Source organism: Halyomorpha halys, unplaced genomic scaffold, assembly GCF_000696795.3.
Source record: "Halyomorpha halys isolate HHAL.00 unplaced genomic scaffold, Hhal_1.1 Scaffold324.1, whole genome shotgun sequence".
NCBI classification, from domain to species: Eukaryota; Metazoa; Arthropoda; class Insecta; order Hemiptera; family Pentatomidae; genus Halyomorpha; species Halyomorpha halys.
Genome location: NW_027112641.1, coordinates 596,271 through 617,326, shown reverse-complemented (window position 1 = coordinate 617,326; position 21,056 = coordinate 596,271). Strand labels below are relative to the sequence as shown.

General features: G+C 29.4%; 1 protein-coding gene and 1 long non-coding RNA gene across 3 annotated transcripts in view; one reads left to right on the top strand and one right to left on the bottom strand.

Moving 5' to 3' along the window:
* LOC106681291 (uncharacterized) overlaps positions 1 to 3,998 on the bottom strand; it is a 91,355-nt gene extending 87,357 nt beyond the window's left edge. For both annotated transcript variants that reach the window (XR_001343222.2, XM_014421534.2), the window contains exon 1: positions 3,905 to 3,998. Coding sequence is in view for 1 of the 2 variants with exons in the window: in XM_014421534.2 (XP_014277020.1) it covers positions 3,905 to 3,910 (6 nt within the window). In the remaining variant the exon portion in view is untranslated. The remainder of the gene's footprint in view (positions 1 to 3,904) is intronic.
* LOC106681293 (uncharacterized) overlaps positions 1 to 21,056 on the top strand; it is a 34,854-nt gene that overhangs the window by 8,795 nt on the left and 5,003 nt on the right. Inside the window, exon 2 of the long non-coding RNA XR_001343223.2 lies at positions 8,791 to 8,904. This is a non-coding gene — a long non-coding RNA (uncharacterized lncRNA). The remainder of the gene's footprint in view (positions 1 to 8,790; positions 8,905 to 21,056) is intronic.

The following is a 21,056-nucleotide window of genomic DNA, read 5'->3' as shown; positions in this document are numbered from 1 at the left end:
TGGTTGAGAAGTTTATTATGGAAGGAACGGTATCTGGTTCTGGCCAAATCGGCAACATATGGAATATTGAGGTCCTGATGGATAACTTGATTTGTGACAAAGTAAGTAGCTATTAAGGATTTTACGAAGGATTTTGGATTGTAAGGATTGGATTCTGGAGGAATTTGATGGTTTAGTGGAGCCCCAAAGCTCAACTCCGTATGTCCAGATAGGCCTTGAAATCTCAATAATAAAATTTAAAATAACTAGCATTTAAAAACAGCACCACATTTTCTATAATTATTTCTACTGACTGGGATCAAGAAGTTTCAATCTTTTACCTCTGGCACGCTTCTTATGCACCCAGATGACCGTTTCGATTTAGTAATTTTCCAGGATATTGGTATGATAACGGCCTGCCGATGGGATGGTCACTATTACTTCCTGACCACTAGGGGCAGGAAGAGGATTGTTATTAGGAGAGAGAGGAGCCACGGCTGGGCGATCTTGAGGAGTGATGTCTTTCACCTCTTCATTGCCAATTTATCTCTTGATGGTTTCCTGACGACAGGTCGTAAACAGTTCAGGTTATGTAATATATTGAAGGCGGAGGTGGATACAATGATCCATGAAGGTGTGGCATAGATTTATGATCCTCCGGTGGTTTCATCAGGGAATAACGTTTTTAGTTATTCGCACTTCGCATAAGCGAGCAGAAACCTGATATAAATCAGGAAATGCTAACCACAAAGTCTTTTTAGAAAGAGTTAACTTGAATGTTACAAAAGATTGCAGGATCATATATATCTGAACCATTCTAGGTGTATGAATTTATATAAATGATTTACTTTGAAATACTTCAATTTTATGTGAATCTTGTCAATAAAGAATAAAACTACAAAATTATTGATGGTAATTGAAATTTATTAATGATTTATGTTTGTTACTCTATATAATTTTATTTATCAAGTATGATAATTATGATACAACTGACTAAAAGGAATTAAAAGATTTAATATCAAATAATAATAAAAAAATTAATAAGACTAAATTTAATAATAATCTCCTATGTTATGTGTGTTATGATCTCCTCTTGTGAGATTGTGCCATGTACATCGACCAACCTTCTCGCTATAATTTTCTGTCTCTCTTTCTCCGAATTAACTGACTCAAAAAATGGAGAATGAGCGGGAACGAAAATTACAAACTTAAATCTTTTTTAGAAGTATATTTTTAACCCACAAAACACTAAATCGTCTTTATTTCTGATCAATATTTATCAATAAAGTTGAATAACATTAAATTTATTAATATATTTAATTTATTTGGTCTTTTTAACCTAAGTTCATTAATATTTATTATTATTTAAGTCAGTTAAGCTTAAATCAGTAACTTACTCCTTTCATCATTTATCTGTATAATAAAAGTAGGCTGTAAGTGTCTGTAGGTTAAAAATATTTATGGTGGTTCCAATTATGCTGTAACTGTTAACTTTGATCTTATTGACTGCTTGTCAAAAATTAAATTAAGCATAATTAAATAAAATTTTGTTTGCCAAAACATAACAATGCACTAGCATTAAGATGTATGATTTTACAAACTTGTGTTTATATATAAGTATGTAAATCATAAATATCCGATTAAAAAGTTAAATTCATGCATTAAATAATGTATACATTGTATAGAATTCATATTAGAATTTACATAAATTTATCCAAGTTGAAAAAAATTAACTATTTTATCAGTTTTACTTTTAAAAACATTTTTCTTTTTTTTTTTTTTACTAAATATAAATTAGTTAAATTTTAAATATTGTTAATTTACAAAAGTATTTTTATAATGAAAATACTTCTGATCAATACAGCTTTTATTTAGATCTATTTCTTCAACAGTTTTTGAATACTTTTTGAAATAGGGATACAGAATGATTTATTGACCGAAACTACATAAACGTAGTTGTTGATTGTGTCCAAAATATATATTTATTTATTTAATTATGCATTTTTAACCATTTTTTTTTATGAAGTGATATAAAGAAACATTCGAAAATCATTTTATATATATATGTTTAATTGGTTATCTTTACAAAGACTCGTAATTAGTAGTTCTTAAATAAAATTAGTGAAGAACATTTATATTAAATTTGTTATAAAAATCAATTAGAATATTTTATTTTATTTATTTAATACGAGATCGGCCTGATGGGCCTTACATGGTATTATAACCATTGTATTTTTTTAACAATCAATTATGGGGGGGTTATAGTCATATAGTGTATAGTTATATTTTTTTAAAGAAATATAAATTTTGTAAAGACGAAAATAAGCAAAACACCTAAATATTTATATCATGGAATAATTGATATCTGACCATGAGACTATTTTAATAGAACCAATCAAAAGCCTCGTGTCAGGAAGAACAAGCTCAGACAGTTCCGAGATATCAGAAAGATATTTTTTGAATTAAGAGGATTTGACTCAAAATAGCCAACAATAAATTACTCATTTTAGCTGAGCAGTAATTAAACCACAACAAAATTGAAAATTTTCAAATTAGTCAATTGAAAATCTTCATAATCTTATTAAATTTAACTTTATGTTTCGAATTTAAGCTGAAAGAGAGAAATCTGAATAGTAGAAGTTTTTAAGTCAACTTGTATATTTAATTCCAATCCTTATTTTATTATAAAATTCATAAAAAGAAATCCCTACATAAGTTATAGTATTTTCCTTACTCTTATCACTAGTTTACAAACTAGTACATAATTTGGGCTTACAATTTTCAAATGATAATGTGCACAATATAAAATATTTAAATAACCTATAACTTATAACAAATAAATGTAGTACTTAGTTAGAATGTAAAAATAATATTTTTATCATTTTTTTTATCCTTCCATCGTGCCTTCAGGTCAAAAATTAAAACGCATCAGAGCTTAATTAAATTTATTTTTACTATGAACACTTCGGAGATAATGTGTCTCCTTCGTCAGCAACTACAATTTTTTTTTTATAAGCCTTCCTGCGATTGAATATAGTCAATTAATTTCATTTCTAATTATTTAATAGAAAAACATAAGAAAAATAAAATAAAATGTTTTAGTTTTCGAACTGAAGGCACGATAAAAGGATAAATTAAAAAAAAATCAAAATTAAGGTGATCAAATTGTGAGATAAATTAATATGTTTATCATTCGGTTACAAATAAAACAGATTTATTGTTTGACCACATTCAGTTTTAATTTCCAATATACGAGTTAATGCTATATAATTGTTCCTCGAGTTCTACTTCATGTCCTTCAGAATAGATACAACCCTCCTTCGACGTGGTTATACCATCTATGAACTAACAACGAAAACGATGAACCCACAAAAAATTATATCTCAGTATTGTAAAATGTTTGAATGACCATCATTGCAGAAAATGGAAATCTTTAAATATGGTGTTACTTGAAGTTATTAGTGTATAGTTGTACTTCTGATTTTTTTATTTAATTTTTTTTTTTTTAAATATCTTCTAATTTTAAATATATTTTTCGTTCAGTTGAGTTGCTACTGTTATGCACTCCTACTGTTAGTCAAAACATATAATTTTGAAACAAAAAAAAAAGATCAAAATTTTTTTCTTTGAGATTATTTTCTTTTTTTTTCAATTACTTTGTGAATTAAAATCACAGCACTTGCACTTTTTGTGCCAACCATGAATCATCCATAGTTCACATACGCTTATCATCACGACAGATGCAGCCATTTGTCAAATACTGATGAAAAAATAAAGCTATAGCTTAGCAAGCCTCTCCAGTAAAAACATTTCGTATTTCTAGACAAAATGAAAATTAATATAAGCTATACTCTGGCAATTAATTTTTATTACTAATTCTAACTTTAATTTTATAAATCAATTTTTAGCTACGTTTGGGTCCTACCTTCATGTTCTTTGCCTCGAGGTACTACCGCGACACTCTCACCCTCGATACTGAAGACTGCTCACTTCCACTTTCGATCCCCACTAAGCCTCCCCCCTCGAAGTTGCCCGGTCCAGTCCTTGCCCCAGGGGTGTCCTCACGTCCTGTCAAGATCAAATCTAGCCTCCTATCAACCAAGCATATATTCCATATACCGACTCAAGTTCAATATAGAATACTCACGAGTGTTTCTTTGGTTATCATCGCTTGCATTCAACAGTTTTAAAAAACTTTTTAAAGGAATATATTTTCAAGCCTATTGAAATTTGCTTCTTCGTAATGTGCATAACATATAATTTATGATTTATTTAAGTTTAAAGTTAAATATCATTATTTGTAATTAAAATCAACCTTGCATCCTCTTCCATTCCTGACAATCCTCCGAGGCGCCTAAAACTGAGCTACGATGGCCACGAGACCAGCTAATGTAAAATCTGGTAAGCACTCATCTAATGGGTAGTTTCCCTACACGCCTGTAACACTCCAAATTAACTTAGATCAAATTTACTGAATGTATTATAATGTACAGTTGTAAATAGCAATAAATAAATATTTAAAAAAAAAATCTTATTTTCAAATTATGATGATTGTATTTTGAAAATGGATTTTTGTCAATCATTCCAAGTAGTTTCAAGGACTAAAATGATGTCTTTCTTTTTATATTATAAATATTTATTTTATTTTATTATTAGTATTAGACCGCCCAGAATACGTTGATCTGGGTCAAATCAAGACCCCGATTTTCATTTCAGTGCATATTTTGTTTGCATGATTATTTTTAAAGAGCTGAACAAATGTTTTTGTGAATAAAAATACTCAGATAAAATCATTCAAATTTTATTATATTTTTGATAATGAAAACGAATTAAATACTTGAATATTTTTATGGCTTATTTTTCTTTTTTCGCTTGGTAATAGCAATAGCACATTGGTACTAAGCTTATTGTTCGATCTTATTTCCAAAACCCTGATTCTATAAAATGAACTATTGTATTAGGTATTTTTGTGAAAACTCTTTCCTATCAATATCTTTATTATTACAGCCACCGTAACAATATTACAGCCGTTCTAACACTTCTATCCCTTCCCATCAAGACGAAGAGCTTCAATTTGTTCCACCTTGGAGCACCATCCTTGTTTTCTCTAGTAATTTATTCATTAAAATGTAAATAATTTTATAACGTTATATATAAACAGGTAATTAGAATTATAAATGTCAATATGTTGATTTCATAAATAGAGCTACTCCTTCGCACCTACAGGAATAGTACCCTACAGGATGAGGTTACCATCCTTACAGAAATTACGGCTGTGACCCCTAAGTTTCATCCTGTGAATTCACCTCCTAATCACCTTACCTGTATTGAACACGCACTGCCGAGGCCTTCTGGTCAAGCGTACCTAACATTATTGGAGTCAGATCATCTAACACAACTACCTCGACACATAAATTTTTTTATCAATGTTTCGGGGCTTTTTTCCCCATCTTCATGACCAAAAATCTTGTCAGTATAAATTGTCATTTTGATGCATATAATTTTATATTTCGTACTTAATTAAAATATATCATACCTGAAAGTAGTGTACAATAAAAAAATATTTTAATCAAGGACGAAATATAGAATCATGGATAGATATGTTGAAACGACAGTAATCACTGATAAGATTGTTGATCCTGAAGATGGGAAAACAACTTTGAAACGTTGATAAAAAAATTATGCCAATAGAAATGTATGTTTACAATAATAGCAAATACAATAACAAGAAACATCTTCTAGTGTGAAAAATATTTTATAAAATCTTAATTGATTTTATTTTTCATATGTATAAATCCCGACTTGTACCCGAATTGTTCTCGAATTCATTAAACTTTTATTTATTTTTTTGTAATTATTTTTATTATAGGAATACTAGAAAAAAATCAATAATACAGACAACTTATTTATACCAGTTACATCCCATCCTGTTGTATAAGCACAGGTTATAGCTCGATCCCACTGTAACACTCCTCTACTCTCCGGTGGTCATGTTTCTTTGACTGCCGCCATAGCTACTTTTCTTTCTTTCCATAATGTCTAAAAAGAACTTGGAGGTATTAATAGACATTTTCTTCGTACGTACCTGGCGCAATAAATAATTACTACAAAAGAACGTTTGAGGTACATAGTAAAAGAAACTATTACACAATTAAATACTAACAAATAAATGAAATAATAGTTGTTGATACGATTTTAAAGTGATTGATACTTAAACAACTTACATAAGCTATAACTGATTCTGAATTAATTTAATACATTATATTGAAGGATGAATTAATTGTAAGATACGATAAAAACTTATCCATAAGCGAAGTACATAATAGAAGAAAATTGAACCTCTTTATCTAAAAAAAAAAGGAAGAAAGTAGAAATTGATATTGTAACGCCATAATTGTCTTTGAGCATTTATCGGCTGTTACAGTTATCCCGTAATTATTACAACGATGCAGGAAGTTACTCAATTTTAAACACTGCACGAATTGCTCACTCATTATGCCACAAAGCAGTCGAGATACAATCAGGGTGAAAACGCCTGGCTACTAGAAGTATTCAGAATGTAACACACATCAAGTCTGTTCCAACACGAGGAAAATCCGAACATAACTGGCGGGCACTGGTACAGCATATGTGCAGAAAGGCTAGCTTTGAAAAAAATTTGGTTAAAAAAATTAAATCTTTTTTTTTATTTATTGATATTTACAACTGTATAAAAAATACAACAAGTAAATTTGATCATAATGACATAATGATATGAAACAGCATGTAGGGAAACTACCCAGTAGTAGAACTCTAAAAACAGTTTACAATATAAGGTCACGAGGCCATCTTCTTATCAGGCACCTCGGAGGATTGCAAGGAATGGAAGAGGAAGCAAGGTTAGAAACCAGTGGGTTTGTGTGGTTAGGGAGTTTATTATAAGGAATAATATCGGGTTCGGGCTAGATCGGTTACATAAGGAACATTGAGGTCTTTATGGATGGTTTTATTAGTAACAAAATAAGGAGCATTGAGGATTTTACGAAGGATTTTGGATTGTAATGATTGGATACGAGAGGAATTCGAAGGTTTAATGGAGCCCTAAAGCTCAACTCCGTATGTCCAGATTGGCCTTATTACAGTCATGTAGATCAGTCTTTTGTAATGTTTTGGAAGTTTAGACCGTTTGTCTAGTAAGTGCTGTAATAGTCGGAATCTGCGTGCAGTTTCCTGTCTTTTCAGTCTTGTGTGAGGATTCCAGGTTAGTCGTTTGTCAAGGTGTAGTCCAAGATAACGAATCTGTTCTACAGGGGTAAGAGCCACATTATTAAAGTATACTGTAGGGCAGTCGGCAGGTTTACGACGAAGAGTAAATATGATTTGTTGGGATTTATTTTTATCCTCCAATAAATTAAATCTAAAGCAAAAAAAAAGTTTTACAGATTGTATAAATTCTATAGAAAATTTAAGCGACTCGTATGAAAGAAGAAAAATTTACCCAACTTACAGAACAAAACAAAAACCGTCTAAATGAGACCATTATACTGCTGTGCTTAGTTAAATTACCATAACTACATTTTGGCAATATATGGCACTAAAATAAGTGAATGTACAAAAGCCAAAATTTTTTAATCGTGTTTTTTTTCAATGCTTAGTGGATTTTTTTTTATTAAGGCAATCAACAGCGAAGGTTATGTTTGCCTAGTTACCTACAGGTCGCCAACCTATTCTAACCATATTCAAGTTTTTCATTTTGTGGGATCGCCACTTAATGAAAAAAGTCAACGCCCCCAGACCGGATTCGTACCGGCGCCGCTCCAGATCTAATAACGACAGTCCTAGGCCTATTCATCTGAGCTACGGACGGCCCCGCTTAGTGGATTACCTAACCTTTACACAGCAAACATATATTACTGCATTAAATTGATTTTTATTTATTTTTTTACAAAGAAATTTACAAATTTACTTCTTACTAAATTTACTCATTAGATTTGGCTTTACAAACGAAATATCGGGTAACTTTTTGTTTATTAAAAAATATGTATTATTTCTAACCATTTTAATATTTTACCTGCTAATAACTTTGAGCAAAATTATTTTGGGAGTAATTCACCGATTTGATATTACAAACTCTTGTGAACTTCTCAAGTCATCCCTTCTATTTTAAGGTTTACCAAACCAGTGCTGAATAAAAATCATCAAAAATATACTCTACCAATTCCAAATTGTTATACTGTTTTTTTTTACTAATTTCATTATAATAATAAATTTTTTATCAGAATAATTTCAAATTTCCTTCAGGATGAAACTCTGTAATAAGACCTTACTAATGTCGATGTAACATTTTTATTATTAGAAATAACTTTACCATAGCGAGTGGTAAGAAATAATGTAAAAAATGGAATAATTTTTTCTTAATACCGGAACATTCTTGTGAAACGACATCACATTGTTCAAGACGTAATTCTTCAAATACGTCCTTCAGTTATGAAATGCTTAAATACCAGTCTACAGCTGCGTAGAGGTAAACCGCGACTTCTTCGTTTGTTGTCCTTGATAAAATGTCAAGTAGATTACGTTTTATGTGAGGCGATATATGAAAATATTGAAACACGGTAAAAGTTGGTGTTTTAGTGTGTAGGATATCTTTTCGGTTTTGTGATATGCATCTGCACGTTTTGGTTGAGATTGTGGTCTTTCGTGGATAAGAAACCTTTCGATACTAATATATTTGTATATGTATATAATATATTTCAAGTGTATATATTACCTGTACTAATAGAACCTATGAAGAATCTGGGGTTTAGTACTTACTGGAAGTATTGTTTTTAGGCCTATGGATGTGCAAGATAATTTGGTCAAGTTCACGCTCAACTGTCAGATTTTTCCTCTCATTGATGTTATCCACTTTATAGGGACTAGATTTATCCCAGGATCGATCCAAGGGTAATGTAATAGTATGATATATAATAATAATTAACAATTATTTGCTAAAGCCGAACTCAAATCCATACCTATTTATTTATATAGTCAAATTATATAGTTTGAAAGATTAAAGGAATATTTGATCTAACCTAACTTAACTTATATCTGGAATTAATTATTCCAGACAAATAAGATTACCTTATCTTTTTAGTAGACCTTAGCTAGAACTACTCCCAAACTGGATTTAGTTTTAGTTCTAGGTTAGTTTAACTCACAAGTTGACACCTTTGCTGCGTGTTCCCAAAAACACCGAAGCTGTGGTTAGAGAGCTAAGAGATTCGCTGAGTTTATAATAATAAAAAATTTACTTCTTTCAAAATACTTTTGCACATGAATATATGCTGGAATGTTCTTTCTGGTGAAAATAATAATTACTTTCCTTCAAAAAACACCTATTTCTTAAATAAACTAACTGGTATCCATTTTAAGTCTCAAAACTCTTTATTATATCATCCACAGTCCAACGTTTCGTCCAACTGAGCCATCCTCAAGGGCAATTTTTAATATAAATTTACACCTCATATCCAATTTTTTAAAACGTTTTGCTGGCGATTCTGCTCAGATTTTCAATTTCATTAATTTTTAATTTTACATCAACTTAACACTATTAGATCTAAAATTGGAAGTTTTAAAAATTAATAAAATTGAGACAAAATAGGGTGATTTGACTTGCTATTAATGACCTGTGCAGAATCGCCTGCAAAACGTTTTAAAAAAATTGGATATGAGGTTTAAATTTATATTTAAGACTTGCTGACCCGGCAATGCTCCGCTATTGCTATATTTGATGTATATAGATTTAATGAATCCAATGGATAGCTTGTTATAAATTTAATTATTTAATCAAATTAAACCTACACGTATACTTTATTTTAATGATTTGGTAACATAAATTGATCCAATTTATTCGATGACATTCATTTTTAGCATCTCATGAAAGAAAGGTTGAAATAAATGGCATATCGGTTGGTATCATTGCTATACACTGTAAATTTGAGGATTATATTTAATGAAAAAATCGATAGTTTCATAAAGTTTATTATATTTTTTAGTTAATGTTAAACATTTTAAAATACTTTATTATTATGTTTTGTTAACATAAATTAACCAATACATGGTATAAAGTTGCAATCATATTTTTTTTTTTTAATATTAATAGCTCCAACATTATTCAACGAATCTACACCATACTTTGCAGTGGTTTAAGTAAAGATAATAATAATAATAGCAAGTAACATATATAGTTTTGAAACAAAATCACTCACTGTGTTTCAATATTAGTACTATATCCAAAAAACTGTGACTGGCATATCAAAAAGTGGTAAAATATTTTTAAAAGAGTAAAAAAAAGTCAACTAATTCATTTCATCTAATCTGGATTATCTCTCTAGGAAGACTGGTGAGTCAATTCTTTTAAAAAATTTTGAAGTTAATCACCAATAAGGATGAAGATTGATGTTATGTTAGTTTTATTATTGTTATATTGTTTTTATAGTGCATGAATATGGGATTTAATAATTCATTTCATTATTTTAAACTCTCAATTTTCTTCAAAATATTTTTTCTTCAGGAATTCGGGGAGTTAATTATCTTTAATCCTTCCAATGGCGAAATGGAACATCTTGAAATAAATGCATGCAAACAGACCGAATAACATATGAAAGTGTGGTAAAAGATTTGTAAATAGTGAAAATCAAATTTAAAAAAAAACTGCAAGTAAATCGGTCCAGTAATTCAAAAGTTCATTATGGACAAATTTAAATATTAAATATTTAAATTTGTTAAATTCAAATATTAAATATTTAAATTTGTTAAATTCAAATATTAAATATTTAAATTTGTTAAATTCAAATATTAAATATTTAAATTTAAATATAACTACCCCACGTAAATCGGTCCAGTAATAACTAAATCTGTCGAGGACAAAGATTTCACAGCTCTCTTTTATATATAGAGAGATTGTCCACGAAGATGGCCGATTTGGCCGAAACGTTGGACTGTTGATGTAATAAAGAGTGTTGAGACAACAAGGATACAGAGATAGGCAATTACCTATAGCTAATTTTCGCAAAACTCTACTTGAATACAAGTTGGTTTATTGAAACAATAAATACTTGTCTTAAGAAATTGAAAAGATTATATGTAATACCTACTCCTTCACTTACTAGATAACCAAATCTCCGCATTAATGATATAGATTACTATTATAAATCATAATATAACTTTTAAGTTTTTTATCTAATTTTAATCTATATACTTAAAATTCCTATATGTCTTTAAAATTTGCCAGACAATAAATCCTAATGTGAGAACCATATATTTATTCTTAGGGAACATTTGTCCCAAAATAAAATTATTTTTTCATTTCATAAATAATCTGCGGGAAAAAAAATAAAATAAATACCTTATAAGTCTTGCTGGATAGTAAACGATTTGACTTTGGTTTAAAGAAGTAAATTTTTGCAATATTTGTATAGAGCCCGAAACATATCTGATAAATATTGAATTGATAGGCTTCGTAATTAGCCACAGACGAGGAAATGATAGTAAATCACAACAATGGCAAAAAATGAGACAAGGACCTCAGCCAAGTAGAGCATGGCTGTCCTAATCTACTTCTCTTTTTCGGATACTGAAGATTCGCACTGTACCACATGCATCCAGATAGTAACTTCGTATGTGTATTTATGTTATTTTAATATGTTATAACCGTAATAATATTTGACAAGAACGTATTAATTAAGGAAAGTTACTTCCATAATCTTATAATAGAAAAATAAAGCACGGCACAAATAAAACTCTCTTCTCTCTTTATCTCAGTGCCATTTAGATCCCTTAAGCCAACCTCAACAGCCTTCAAGATTAAAAATACATGTTTTTTTATTTCACCAAATCTTTCAGGATTAGTTCAGCCAAACAGCTACACGTAGATTTGAGCAGGATTACTTTTTTGTGGATAGAAGGAGAAAATGTGATTTCTGAGATTCTGTTCATATTTTGTTGTTTAAACCTATAAATGTATTTTTCTTTCAGTTCTTAACTATTATCAGATAAAATACACATCTGACTAAAAAATGTTGTTCATTCCACTTCGAAAGTACACTTAATTTTTAACAGTTTAAGTCCAAATTGAGTTTCCTACTTTACGGGATCGAGAACCCAAATTTCAGCAATTTTTTGCAAAAGACATTTTATTAACTTTTAGTCTGTTTTTGGCTGCTAGCTCCTAAGCGTCCAAAGTAAAATTCCAATTAATACCGTTTAAACTTGAGGAAATTGGCAATAATTTGAATACTTGAATATATCAATACTGGATCATGACAGACGTTTTAGAGTTAAGATTTTCCTATTTTTGGAAATATTTTGCTGAACGATATCACGAAAGATATAAAACTAAATTAGGTCTCAAACTATTGTAAATTTAATCTATTGTCAGAATGAAAAGTACAATACATTTATCAGAAGCTTATCTAGACAGAATTAAATTTTAAAAAAAATTAATGTTTATCAAAATTGCGGTAAAATAATTTATTGTTCAACAAAAATCAATTACAAAACCTTCCCAGACTATATTAATAGATTAGCTAAACTGTAAATTGCGCACCTACCTTTTTTGTGAAAATTGTTCTAGACTTAAATTAAATCCAAATTTCAAGATTATTACTTTCATAAGAGTTCATTTCCCTTCAAAAGCACAATTGAAAAAGTTCATTGTTCTAATAAGGTAGGAAAAAGTTATTACCTTATAAGGTAATTTAGTTATAATTTTACACTATTTAATTTATAATATATTGTAACTCTATTTACAATATATTATATATTATATAATAATAATACATAATTCATCAATATTATAATATTGGTAAGACACAAATTAATTAACAACTGAAGATAAAATTTAAAGATAACTATGAGATATTAATATGGAAGTTCTAATGAATAAAAACTCCGTCCAAGTGCAATTTTCCGCATTCCAATTGGGAAGGAAGAATATACGAGATAATTTCCCTTCCATTAGCCATCTTTCTAGCGAGGCAGAAAATATTAATGCTCATCTTTCTCCATAATGGAATTAATTGCAGGCAAGAGGATGTCTATAGTGAAATAAATACTGGATGTTGCATCGTCAACACCGTTCTGCCGATTACTCCAAATATCCATATTTAACGCCTGCAAGAGAAAATTTCCTAAAACAATTAATTCAGAATCGTTAAGCAGCTCAACCAAGAGACTAATGAGATAATCGGAATGTAATTAATTAAATCTGTAGCTTGGGCGAAATGTTGGTATGTCTTCACTTTGAGGAAGCAGTTTCACATCTGGATTACATTCCAGAAATTGGCAATAAGAGTGAGAATTTTATTACTACAGATTGTATTATCTACTCGCAAGTTATGTTTTAAGCTGAATCATTTATTCACTGGAGAATTGTTCGTAATTTTTACTCAATTAAATTAACAGAATTAATTGAAGGAATCACGTTTATTTATTATATAATGTAATTATAATATAATATATATACAAGAGGAAATTAGAACACAAAAAAAGGCAACCCTTTCCGGCCGAACCCGCCCCAGTAAGACCCCAGGGAGCGACGGCCCTATATCACTATTGAAATGTTTGCTTAAAACCGGAAGAGGAGACTCTAGGATAGTTTAATCTAGCAAGATTCAAAAAGCACCTGAAATTGTAAAACGGTGTAAATCTCAGAATTTGTGAATATATTCAATATTTCTAATTTTCATTTTCTCTTGGATTTTGGCTCTTTTCGCTTTTCTTTTTTCTTTTCTCTTTTCTAATTCTTTCTTTTTTCAATTTTTTTCTCTCATTCATTTTTGATTTTCTCTTTTTTCTTTATTATTTTTAGATACCCCTTTTTCCCTTTTTTTCTATTCTCTTTTTTCCAAATTTCACATTTTTATTAATTTTCTATTTTTTTTCTGTCTTTTCTCCGTTCATATTAATTATTATTTTCTCTTTTTTCATCCTTAATTTTCTAATACCCATTTTCTTTCTTCTGTTTTCATATTTTTTATTTGTTCGTAATCTTTTTTTCTAAATTCATTTTTCTTCTTTTTACTTTTTTCGTTTTTCTATTATTTTTTCTCTTTTCTCTACAAATTTTTAAATATCCCATTTGTTTTTTGTTACCGCTATTTTCTTTTTTCTTTTCTCATTTTTTATCTTTTCTTTTTTTCCTATCCCTTTTTCTTTTCTCTAGTTTCTTTTCAGATTTTTTATTTTTTGTACTCTTTTCACTTTTTCGTTTTTCTGTACAAATTTATAAATACCCTATTTTCCTTTTCTTTTTTCTATTCTCTTTTCTCTTTTCGATTAATTAAGAAAAAATAAAGAGAAAATTAAATTAATTAAAATAGGGCAAGTAAATGCAAAACAAACAAGAATGATATGCTGTAACACTTACAAAGGAGAAAAAACAATTTTTACATATTTTTGTTTTCTCTTTTTTCCATTTTTTTCTGGTCTAACCTTTTCTTTTTCCTTTGTTTTCTTTTCAATTTTTTTTTAGTAGTGTTGAGAGAAAACTGCTTTACAAAAGTAACAATAATTGTAATTTGAAATTGAGGAAATAATTAGTATTTGTATTTTTACTACTGATAATACTGCAATCGTAACTAACTGATGAATCGCTATCATAGGAAAGAACGAGATAATACTTCGTCGTATATCTGAACTTATTAAAGACTCTTCTCTCCTGGAATCTATGCATCCATTGATCGATAAATTTATGTAAAAAGTAAAATTTTATAATAGTCTTGATAAAATCGAATATTTAAAAAACCTAGTTTTTGGAGTTCATGATACTAATTTGATATGGCTAGATCATAACACCAAAAATAATAGAAGAAAATCCTTCCCAGTCTGCCTCACTAGAATCATGATTCGATCTCATAAAGTATAAATTAATAATTAATATTCATAATAATAAACGAATCATGAAAAAATGCAGACATCAGGAAAGAAAGGGTATAGAGCGAGAGAGAGGCGCAAAGGCCAAGAAAAGGTGACAAACTGATGGCATCCAGAGACGAAATAATAAACATATGAAAAGAATATTTCCAGGAACTTCTGAATCAAGGACTTCGACCCACAAGAGGTGCAAAACCCGGATATTATCGATGTTGAAATACTCATCAACATACTTAAAAGAAGGTAAGCCCCAAGAAGAGATATTCACATGGCATATCAGAGCTGTTCAAATATGGCGGAGAACTTCTAAGAACCAAGCTATTGGGACTAATCAAAAAAATATGAGAGGAGGAAAGAATACAAAACCCTTATCTGTCCTATCCTAAAGAAAGGCTCCAATATGATATGAGATATGAGTACGGAAATTACAAAGGCATAACACTCCTACTGGTGGCCTACAAGATAAAGAATCCTGCTAAATCGAATATCTCGGTATTACAAGGTTATAATAGGTGACTGAGAGGAAAGAGCACGCTAAGGAAAGAGAACATTATTTAAAGAAGAGTAAATTTGCTGAAATATTAGCCCTACAAGAGCTATTTACGTCCAACAGTTCTCGAGATATAGATTTTTAAAAAGCAAAATTTCTTAAAAATCTACTGAAAGATTAGTAGTTAGTCAATTTATTTTGAGAAATCTATATCTCAGGAACTATGTGGCGTACAGATGTCTATTATCAATCAAATTAAAGCTAGTTTAATGGACTACAAAGAAGTTAATGACCTTTACCTTCGTAGGAAGTAAAGATAAAGATAATTAACTATTTTGTAGTAAATTTAACTAGCTTTAATATGAGCGCTGGCAGGCATCGGTATCTCCTCTGGTTTATGTAATGAAGTTTTCCATAAATCAAACTTATCGTCCGAACAACTACAAATCAATTTATTTTAGCAAATATCATGAAGACTACTATTTCTACGACGATAAACGCAATGAACTACTTTACAGTAAATTAAACTAGCTTTAATTTGAGTACTAATAGACATCTGTACATCAAATGGTTTTTGAGATATAAATTTTTCAAAATAAATTCACTAACTACTGATCTTTCAGTACGTCACATATAACATTTTTCTGAAACGTTGCTTTTTATAAAGCTATATCTCGAAAAATATTTAACGTAAATAACTCTATTAGGGCTCATATTTTAGCAAATTTACTATACTTTAAATGAGGTTCTCTTAGGTTTTCTTGTGTTGGTCCTACTTTTTAAGATATAGAGCTCCGAGTGAAAATTTTTTTTTATCTCTTTGAAAAAGCCACCATTTTTTATTTCCCCTATTGGGAATATATACTTGGCATACTCATCAGTTTTGACTATTAATTATACACAATTTTCATTAAAGTAATCAAAAATTGGGGTGAGATAACTGCTTTTATTCTCCTCTTGGGCTCTTGTAGTAATACCTACAGGATCGCAAGCGCATACCTTGCGTGTAAAATTTTACAATGGTTCTTTAACAAAATAGTAATTACAAGATGGTAAGCGCAACTCATCTCTAGCTAAAGCTTTTTAACCAAAAAAGGAGAGTAAGTCTAACAAAAACGTAGATTGGTAACAGGCTCCGTTGTCTGAATTTTGCATACAGAACCGTTAATTAGAAATGTAGGATTTGATCCGGGAAAGTATACAAGTATTATATTTTTGTAAAGTAATCATAAAAATCTATTATTGTTAAGAATATTAGCTGTTACCGCCCGAAAACCCATGTATACATTAACGGTTATGCAAACTTTTCGAACTGGCACTAATTAGCTTAGAAAGTGAACAAAGAGGTAGTAGCAGTTGTCAATACTAATTCCCAACAGGAGTCATTGCTAGGCCTCGGGCGATGTCTACTTTAGTTCATATCTAACAGTCTTCTCTCTTCCGCCTCAGTTTTCCCGAGCTAAATTTTAGGTGATATAATGTTCTGCCCATTTGTGTTCATGTTGATTACACTTATTTTAATGCAAAAATTGTATGGTTTTTAACATTTATCGGAAATATGCCTCACTTCCGAAGATGTCCATTACTTCAGAAATATACTTTTCCAGCAGAATTAATATACTTTTGACAATACGGTCACACAAATATGACTGCACTAGTTGGGCAAGGAAATTCTTTAACACACACCTTATCTATTCAAACAGAAATGAAATTTTGATTCTTGGAAAAAATTCAGTCTCGAAATCATTTTTAAAATCACTTTGGTTTTGAACGTTTTTCTCACGTAAACATTTGTCGAGCAGCTTGAAACAGCGGAAATCAGTAGCGAGGAGAATTGGGTGGGTGTTATTGAATTTCGCTAACCAAGTAGTAGTACAAGAGCCAAAGAGGGAGAGAAAGACAGTTATTTCACCCCAATTTTTGATTACTTTAATGAAAACAATGTATAATTACTAGTCAAAACTGATGAGTCTGCCAAGTATACGTAGGGGAAATAAAAAATTGCGGCTATTTCAAAACGGTAAAAATAATTAATTTTTCATTCGGAGCTCTTCAAAACTGCCAACAACACTAGAAAATCTAAGAGAGCATCATTTAAAGTAGAGTAAATTTTCTAAAATGTAAGCTCTAATAGAGCTATTTACGTTTAATAGTTCTCGAGGTATAGCTTTCTAAGAAGCAACATTTCATAAAAATGTTGTACAGCACGTACTGAAAGATCAGTAGTTATTGAATTTATTTTGAGAAATCTATATCTCAGGAGCTATGTGACGTATAGATGTCTATTAGCACTAAAATTAATGCTAATTTAATTTAATGTAAAGTAGTTCGTAGCGTTTATCGTCATAGAAATAGTAGTCTTCATGATATTTGCTAAAATAAATTGATTTATAGTTGTTCGGACAAATTTTGTATGTGCCAAATTTATATTCATATGCGAATATCATAAGAACTACTATCCCTACGTAGATAAGTGTCATAAACTACTTTATAGGAAGTTAAATTTCCTTTATTTTGGCAGAAATATGTGCGTCTTATGGGTTTAGAGATATATTTTTTCAAAAATCAAACGTTTTATACGAACAACTAGAAATTAACATTTTGTGAATTTATTTTGTCAAATATCAAAAAAACTGCTACTCCTAGAAAGATAAACGTTATAAACTATTTTATAGTAAATTTAACTAGCTTTAATTTGAGTGTTGGCAAACATCTGTACATCCTATGATTTCAGAAATAAAGTTTTTCATAAATCAAACTTATCGTCCGAACAACTATAATTCAATTTATTTTAACAAATATCATGAAAACTACTATTCCTACGAAGGTAAATGTCATAAACTACTTTATATAGTACATTAAACTAGCTATAATTTTATTGCTAATAGACATAGTTTCTGAGATATAGATTTCTAAAAATAAATTAACTAATTACAGATATTTCAGTGTATTTGTATGAAATGTTGCTTTTTAAAAGGCTATATCTCGAGAACTATTGGACGTAAATATCTCTATTAGGGTTAATATCTCAGCAAATTTACTCTTCTTTAAACATCAGTTCTTTTAGATTTTCTAGTGTTGTTAGTGGTTTTTAACATATAGAGCTCCGAATAAAAAATTAATGTTTTTTAGGTTTTGATACAGCCGCTATTTTTTCTTCCCCCTACCTGTTCTTGGCAGACTCATCAATTTTGACTATTACATAATACATAATTTTCTTTAAAATGATCAAAAATTGGGGTGAAATAACTGCCTTTTTTACTTACCGGATCTTGTACTATAGTGCAGTCATCGTTCATAGGCTGTGCGTAACCGAACATTATAGCGGAGAAAGATTGGCCCCTTCCGATTAACCTGATGCTAGGCATGGACATTCAAGGAAAGCATCGATACTTGTCAATATTTCGCATACTTCGGGAAAAAAAACTTCTGAAGTTTGGTGATTTATCTACCTCATATTCCAAATTATTTCCAGGAATGAAGCTTTTCATCTTTAGAACTTTCTACTTCAGAAACGATGAATCTTCAGTCCTATAAGATTAAAGATAGTGTGGAATAAAAGAAGTGGCATTTGGAAGCACCAAAGGGTCAAGAGAAATCTAATTATAGATCAGGAAATGAATGACTAATAGATTTGGCTCTATATCTATATCCTAAATATTAGAAACATAAATATAAGAAAAAGTAGAACCTGAAAGCCAACTTTCAACTTTTCTACAGGTTCCAGAAATGTGTTTCATAACTTTGGGATTCTATTTAGTAACCATGGATTTAAATAGCTGAATAGATAATCAACTGTGGAATTCCAGCTGAAAGCAAGCTTCTGGAGGTCAGAAAAGGATAAAGAAGAAGATGTTTTCACCCTAGATGTAGAATTAGGAACCAGCCAAAATTAGAGTATTCAAACAGTTTTAAAATAATGTTCACAATAATAAGTATTTTATTTTACAATTGGACTCCTTGTCCAAAGGAGTAGCAAAATTTAATAAAACGATTCTTCAGCATAAAAAATTCTTTCTGACTTAATCTGTCCTGCTAGGAATGAAGATAGATTTCAATAAACTAGCTCTTAAACCTTAATCCCCTCCTGTACCAAAACTGAATTTATATTAATTTTGAAGAAATGTCAGTAACAACCATTTAAATAAAATAAATCATTTATTCAACAATAATGTAGATAAGGTACACCAAAGAAATTAATAACTTTAAAAATTCCTATTTTGTCTTCCCTTTTATTTTATAAAACAAAAGTCATATTTTATATACCATTAATTTCAAATTAATAGTTTGTTGATACTAACTTTTTTCAGTAATTGAATTTATTCAAACAAGACATCTTTCAGGAGTAATCATCAATTTAATTTCAAGGTTTTTCTAAAGAATTAGAAAAAAAGATTAATACAAATTGCTATTTAGAAACTTTTCCAGAATCAAGTAAAAAATTGAGTACGGAAAAAATATTCTATAAAACAAAAAAAAATAATGTATCGATAAAATAATTGCCTAATAGAAAAGCTTAAATCAGGTCCATTAAAAAAAATAGATTATCTTATATTTAAAGATTAAGTGTGAGAAAATCCTGAATATAAAGTTCAAAGGATCATAAGAAATAAAATTAATACTTTTGTATTTATTTATAACCAAATCATTACAATCTTCAACTAGATTTAATGATTAATGGAATTCATTAAAACCATTCATTATCCACAAATGGAATGTTTAAACAGAATGAACCATAAACAATATTAAAAATGTTTAACACAAAGAAAAAATATTATTATATTAACATACATAATTTAACATTTATTTAATTTTCAAGTTGACAGTTGTGTAACACTCACACTTTTTTTCTTGAATGTTTTATATAAGGCAGGCTGCATACACAGAAGGCACTAAATTAATTCAAACGACACTAAAATGTCAAAACCAAAGATCACACTTATGGTTTAGAGATGACACATAAATGTATTAAGATGCCAACATTATTATTAAATTGTTTATAAGAATATATGTACAGTAAAACCTCCATTATAGAACAATTGACCGTGTTATCAAAAACTGAACTGACCATCATCAGTGGAGGGAGGAAGGCAGGGCAGTTCAAACTTATATTAGAACTCATTAAGTTTTAAATAAGTTTATTGTAATTACTGTGAAACAAAATTTCAGGTAAATAAATTTGTCAAAAAATCAATTATGGACTATTTTTATTCAATGATGATGCTTCAATTAATTTATGAATAATAAATAAATTGTTTTTGTTTCAATTTTATGAAGGGTAAAAAAATAATATACTAAAAGCCTAACAGAGAAAACTTCAGGACTAGTAAAACAGAACGAAAAGGTACTTGAGAATGAGAAATATATAGTCGGTAAATAGGGTATTTTCAGATTTTGCCATTTTTACTGAAATAGCTGTTGATACCGATTAATTCAATAATACACAACACACTTATTGCATATACACCAGGTTCTCAAAAATAAACATAAAGGTTTTCATCCATAAAGAATTTTCCAGGTAGGGAAAGTACAAAATATGCTTTCCTGAAAATTTACATTTCAAAAAATTTTAAATTTACAAAATTTTGTGAAAAATAGGCTGATAATTGTTAAGAAAAACTAAACATTTGTTTCATTAATCAGCAATGAATTCTCATTTATGTAAGATAATAATAACATATATATATATATA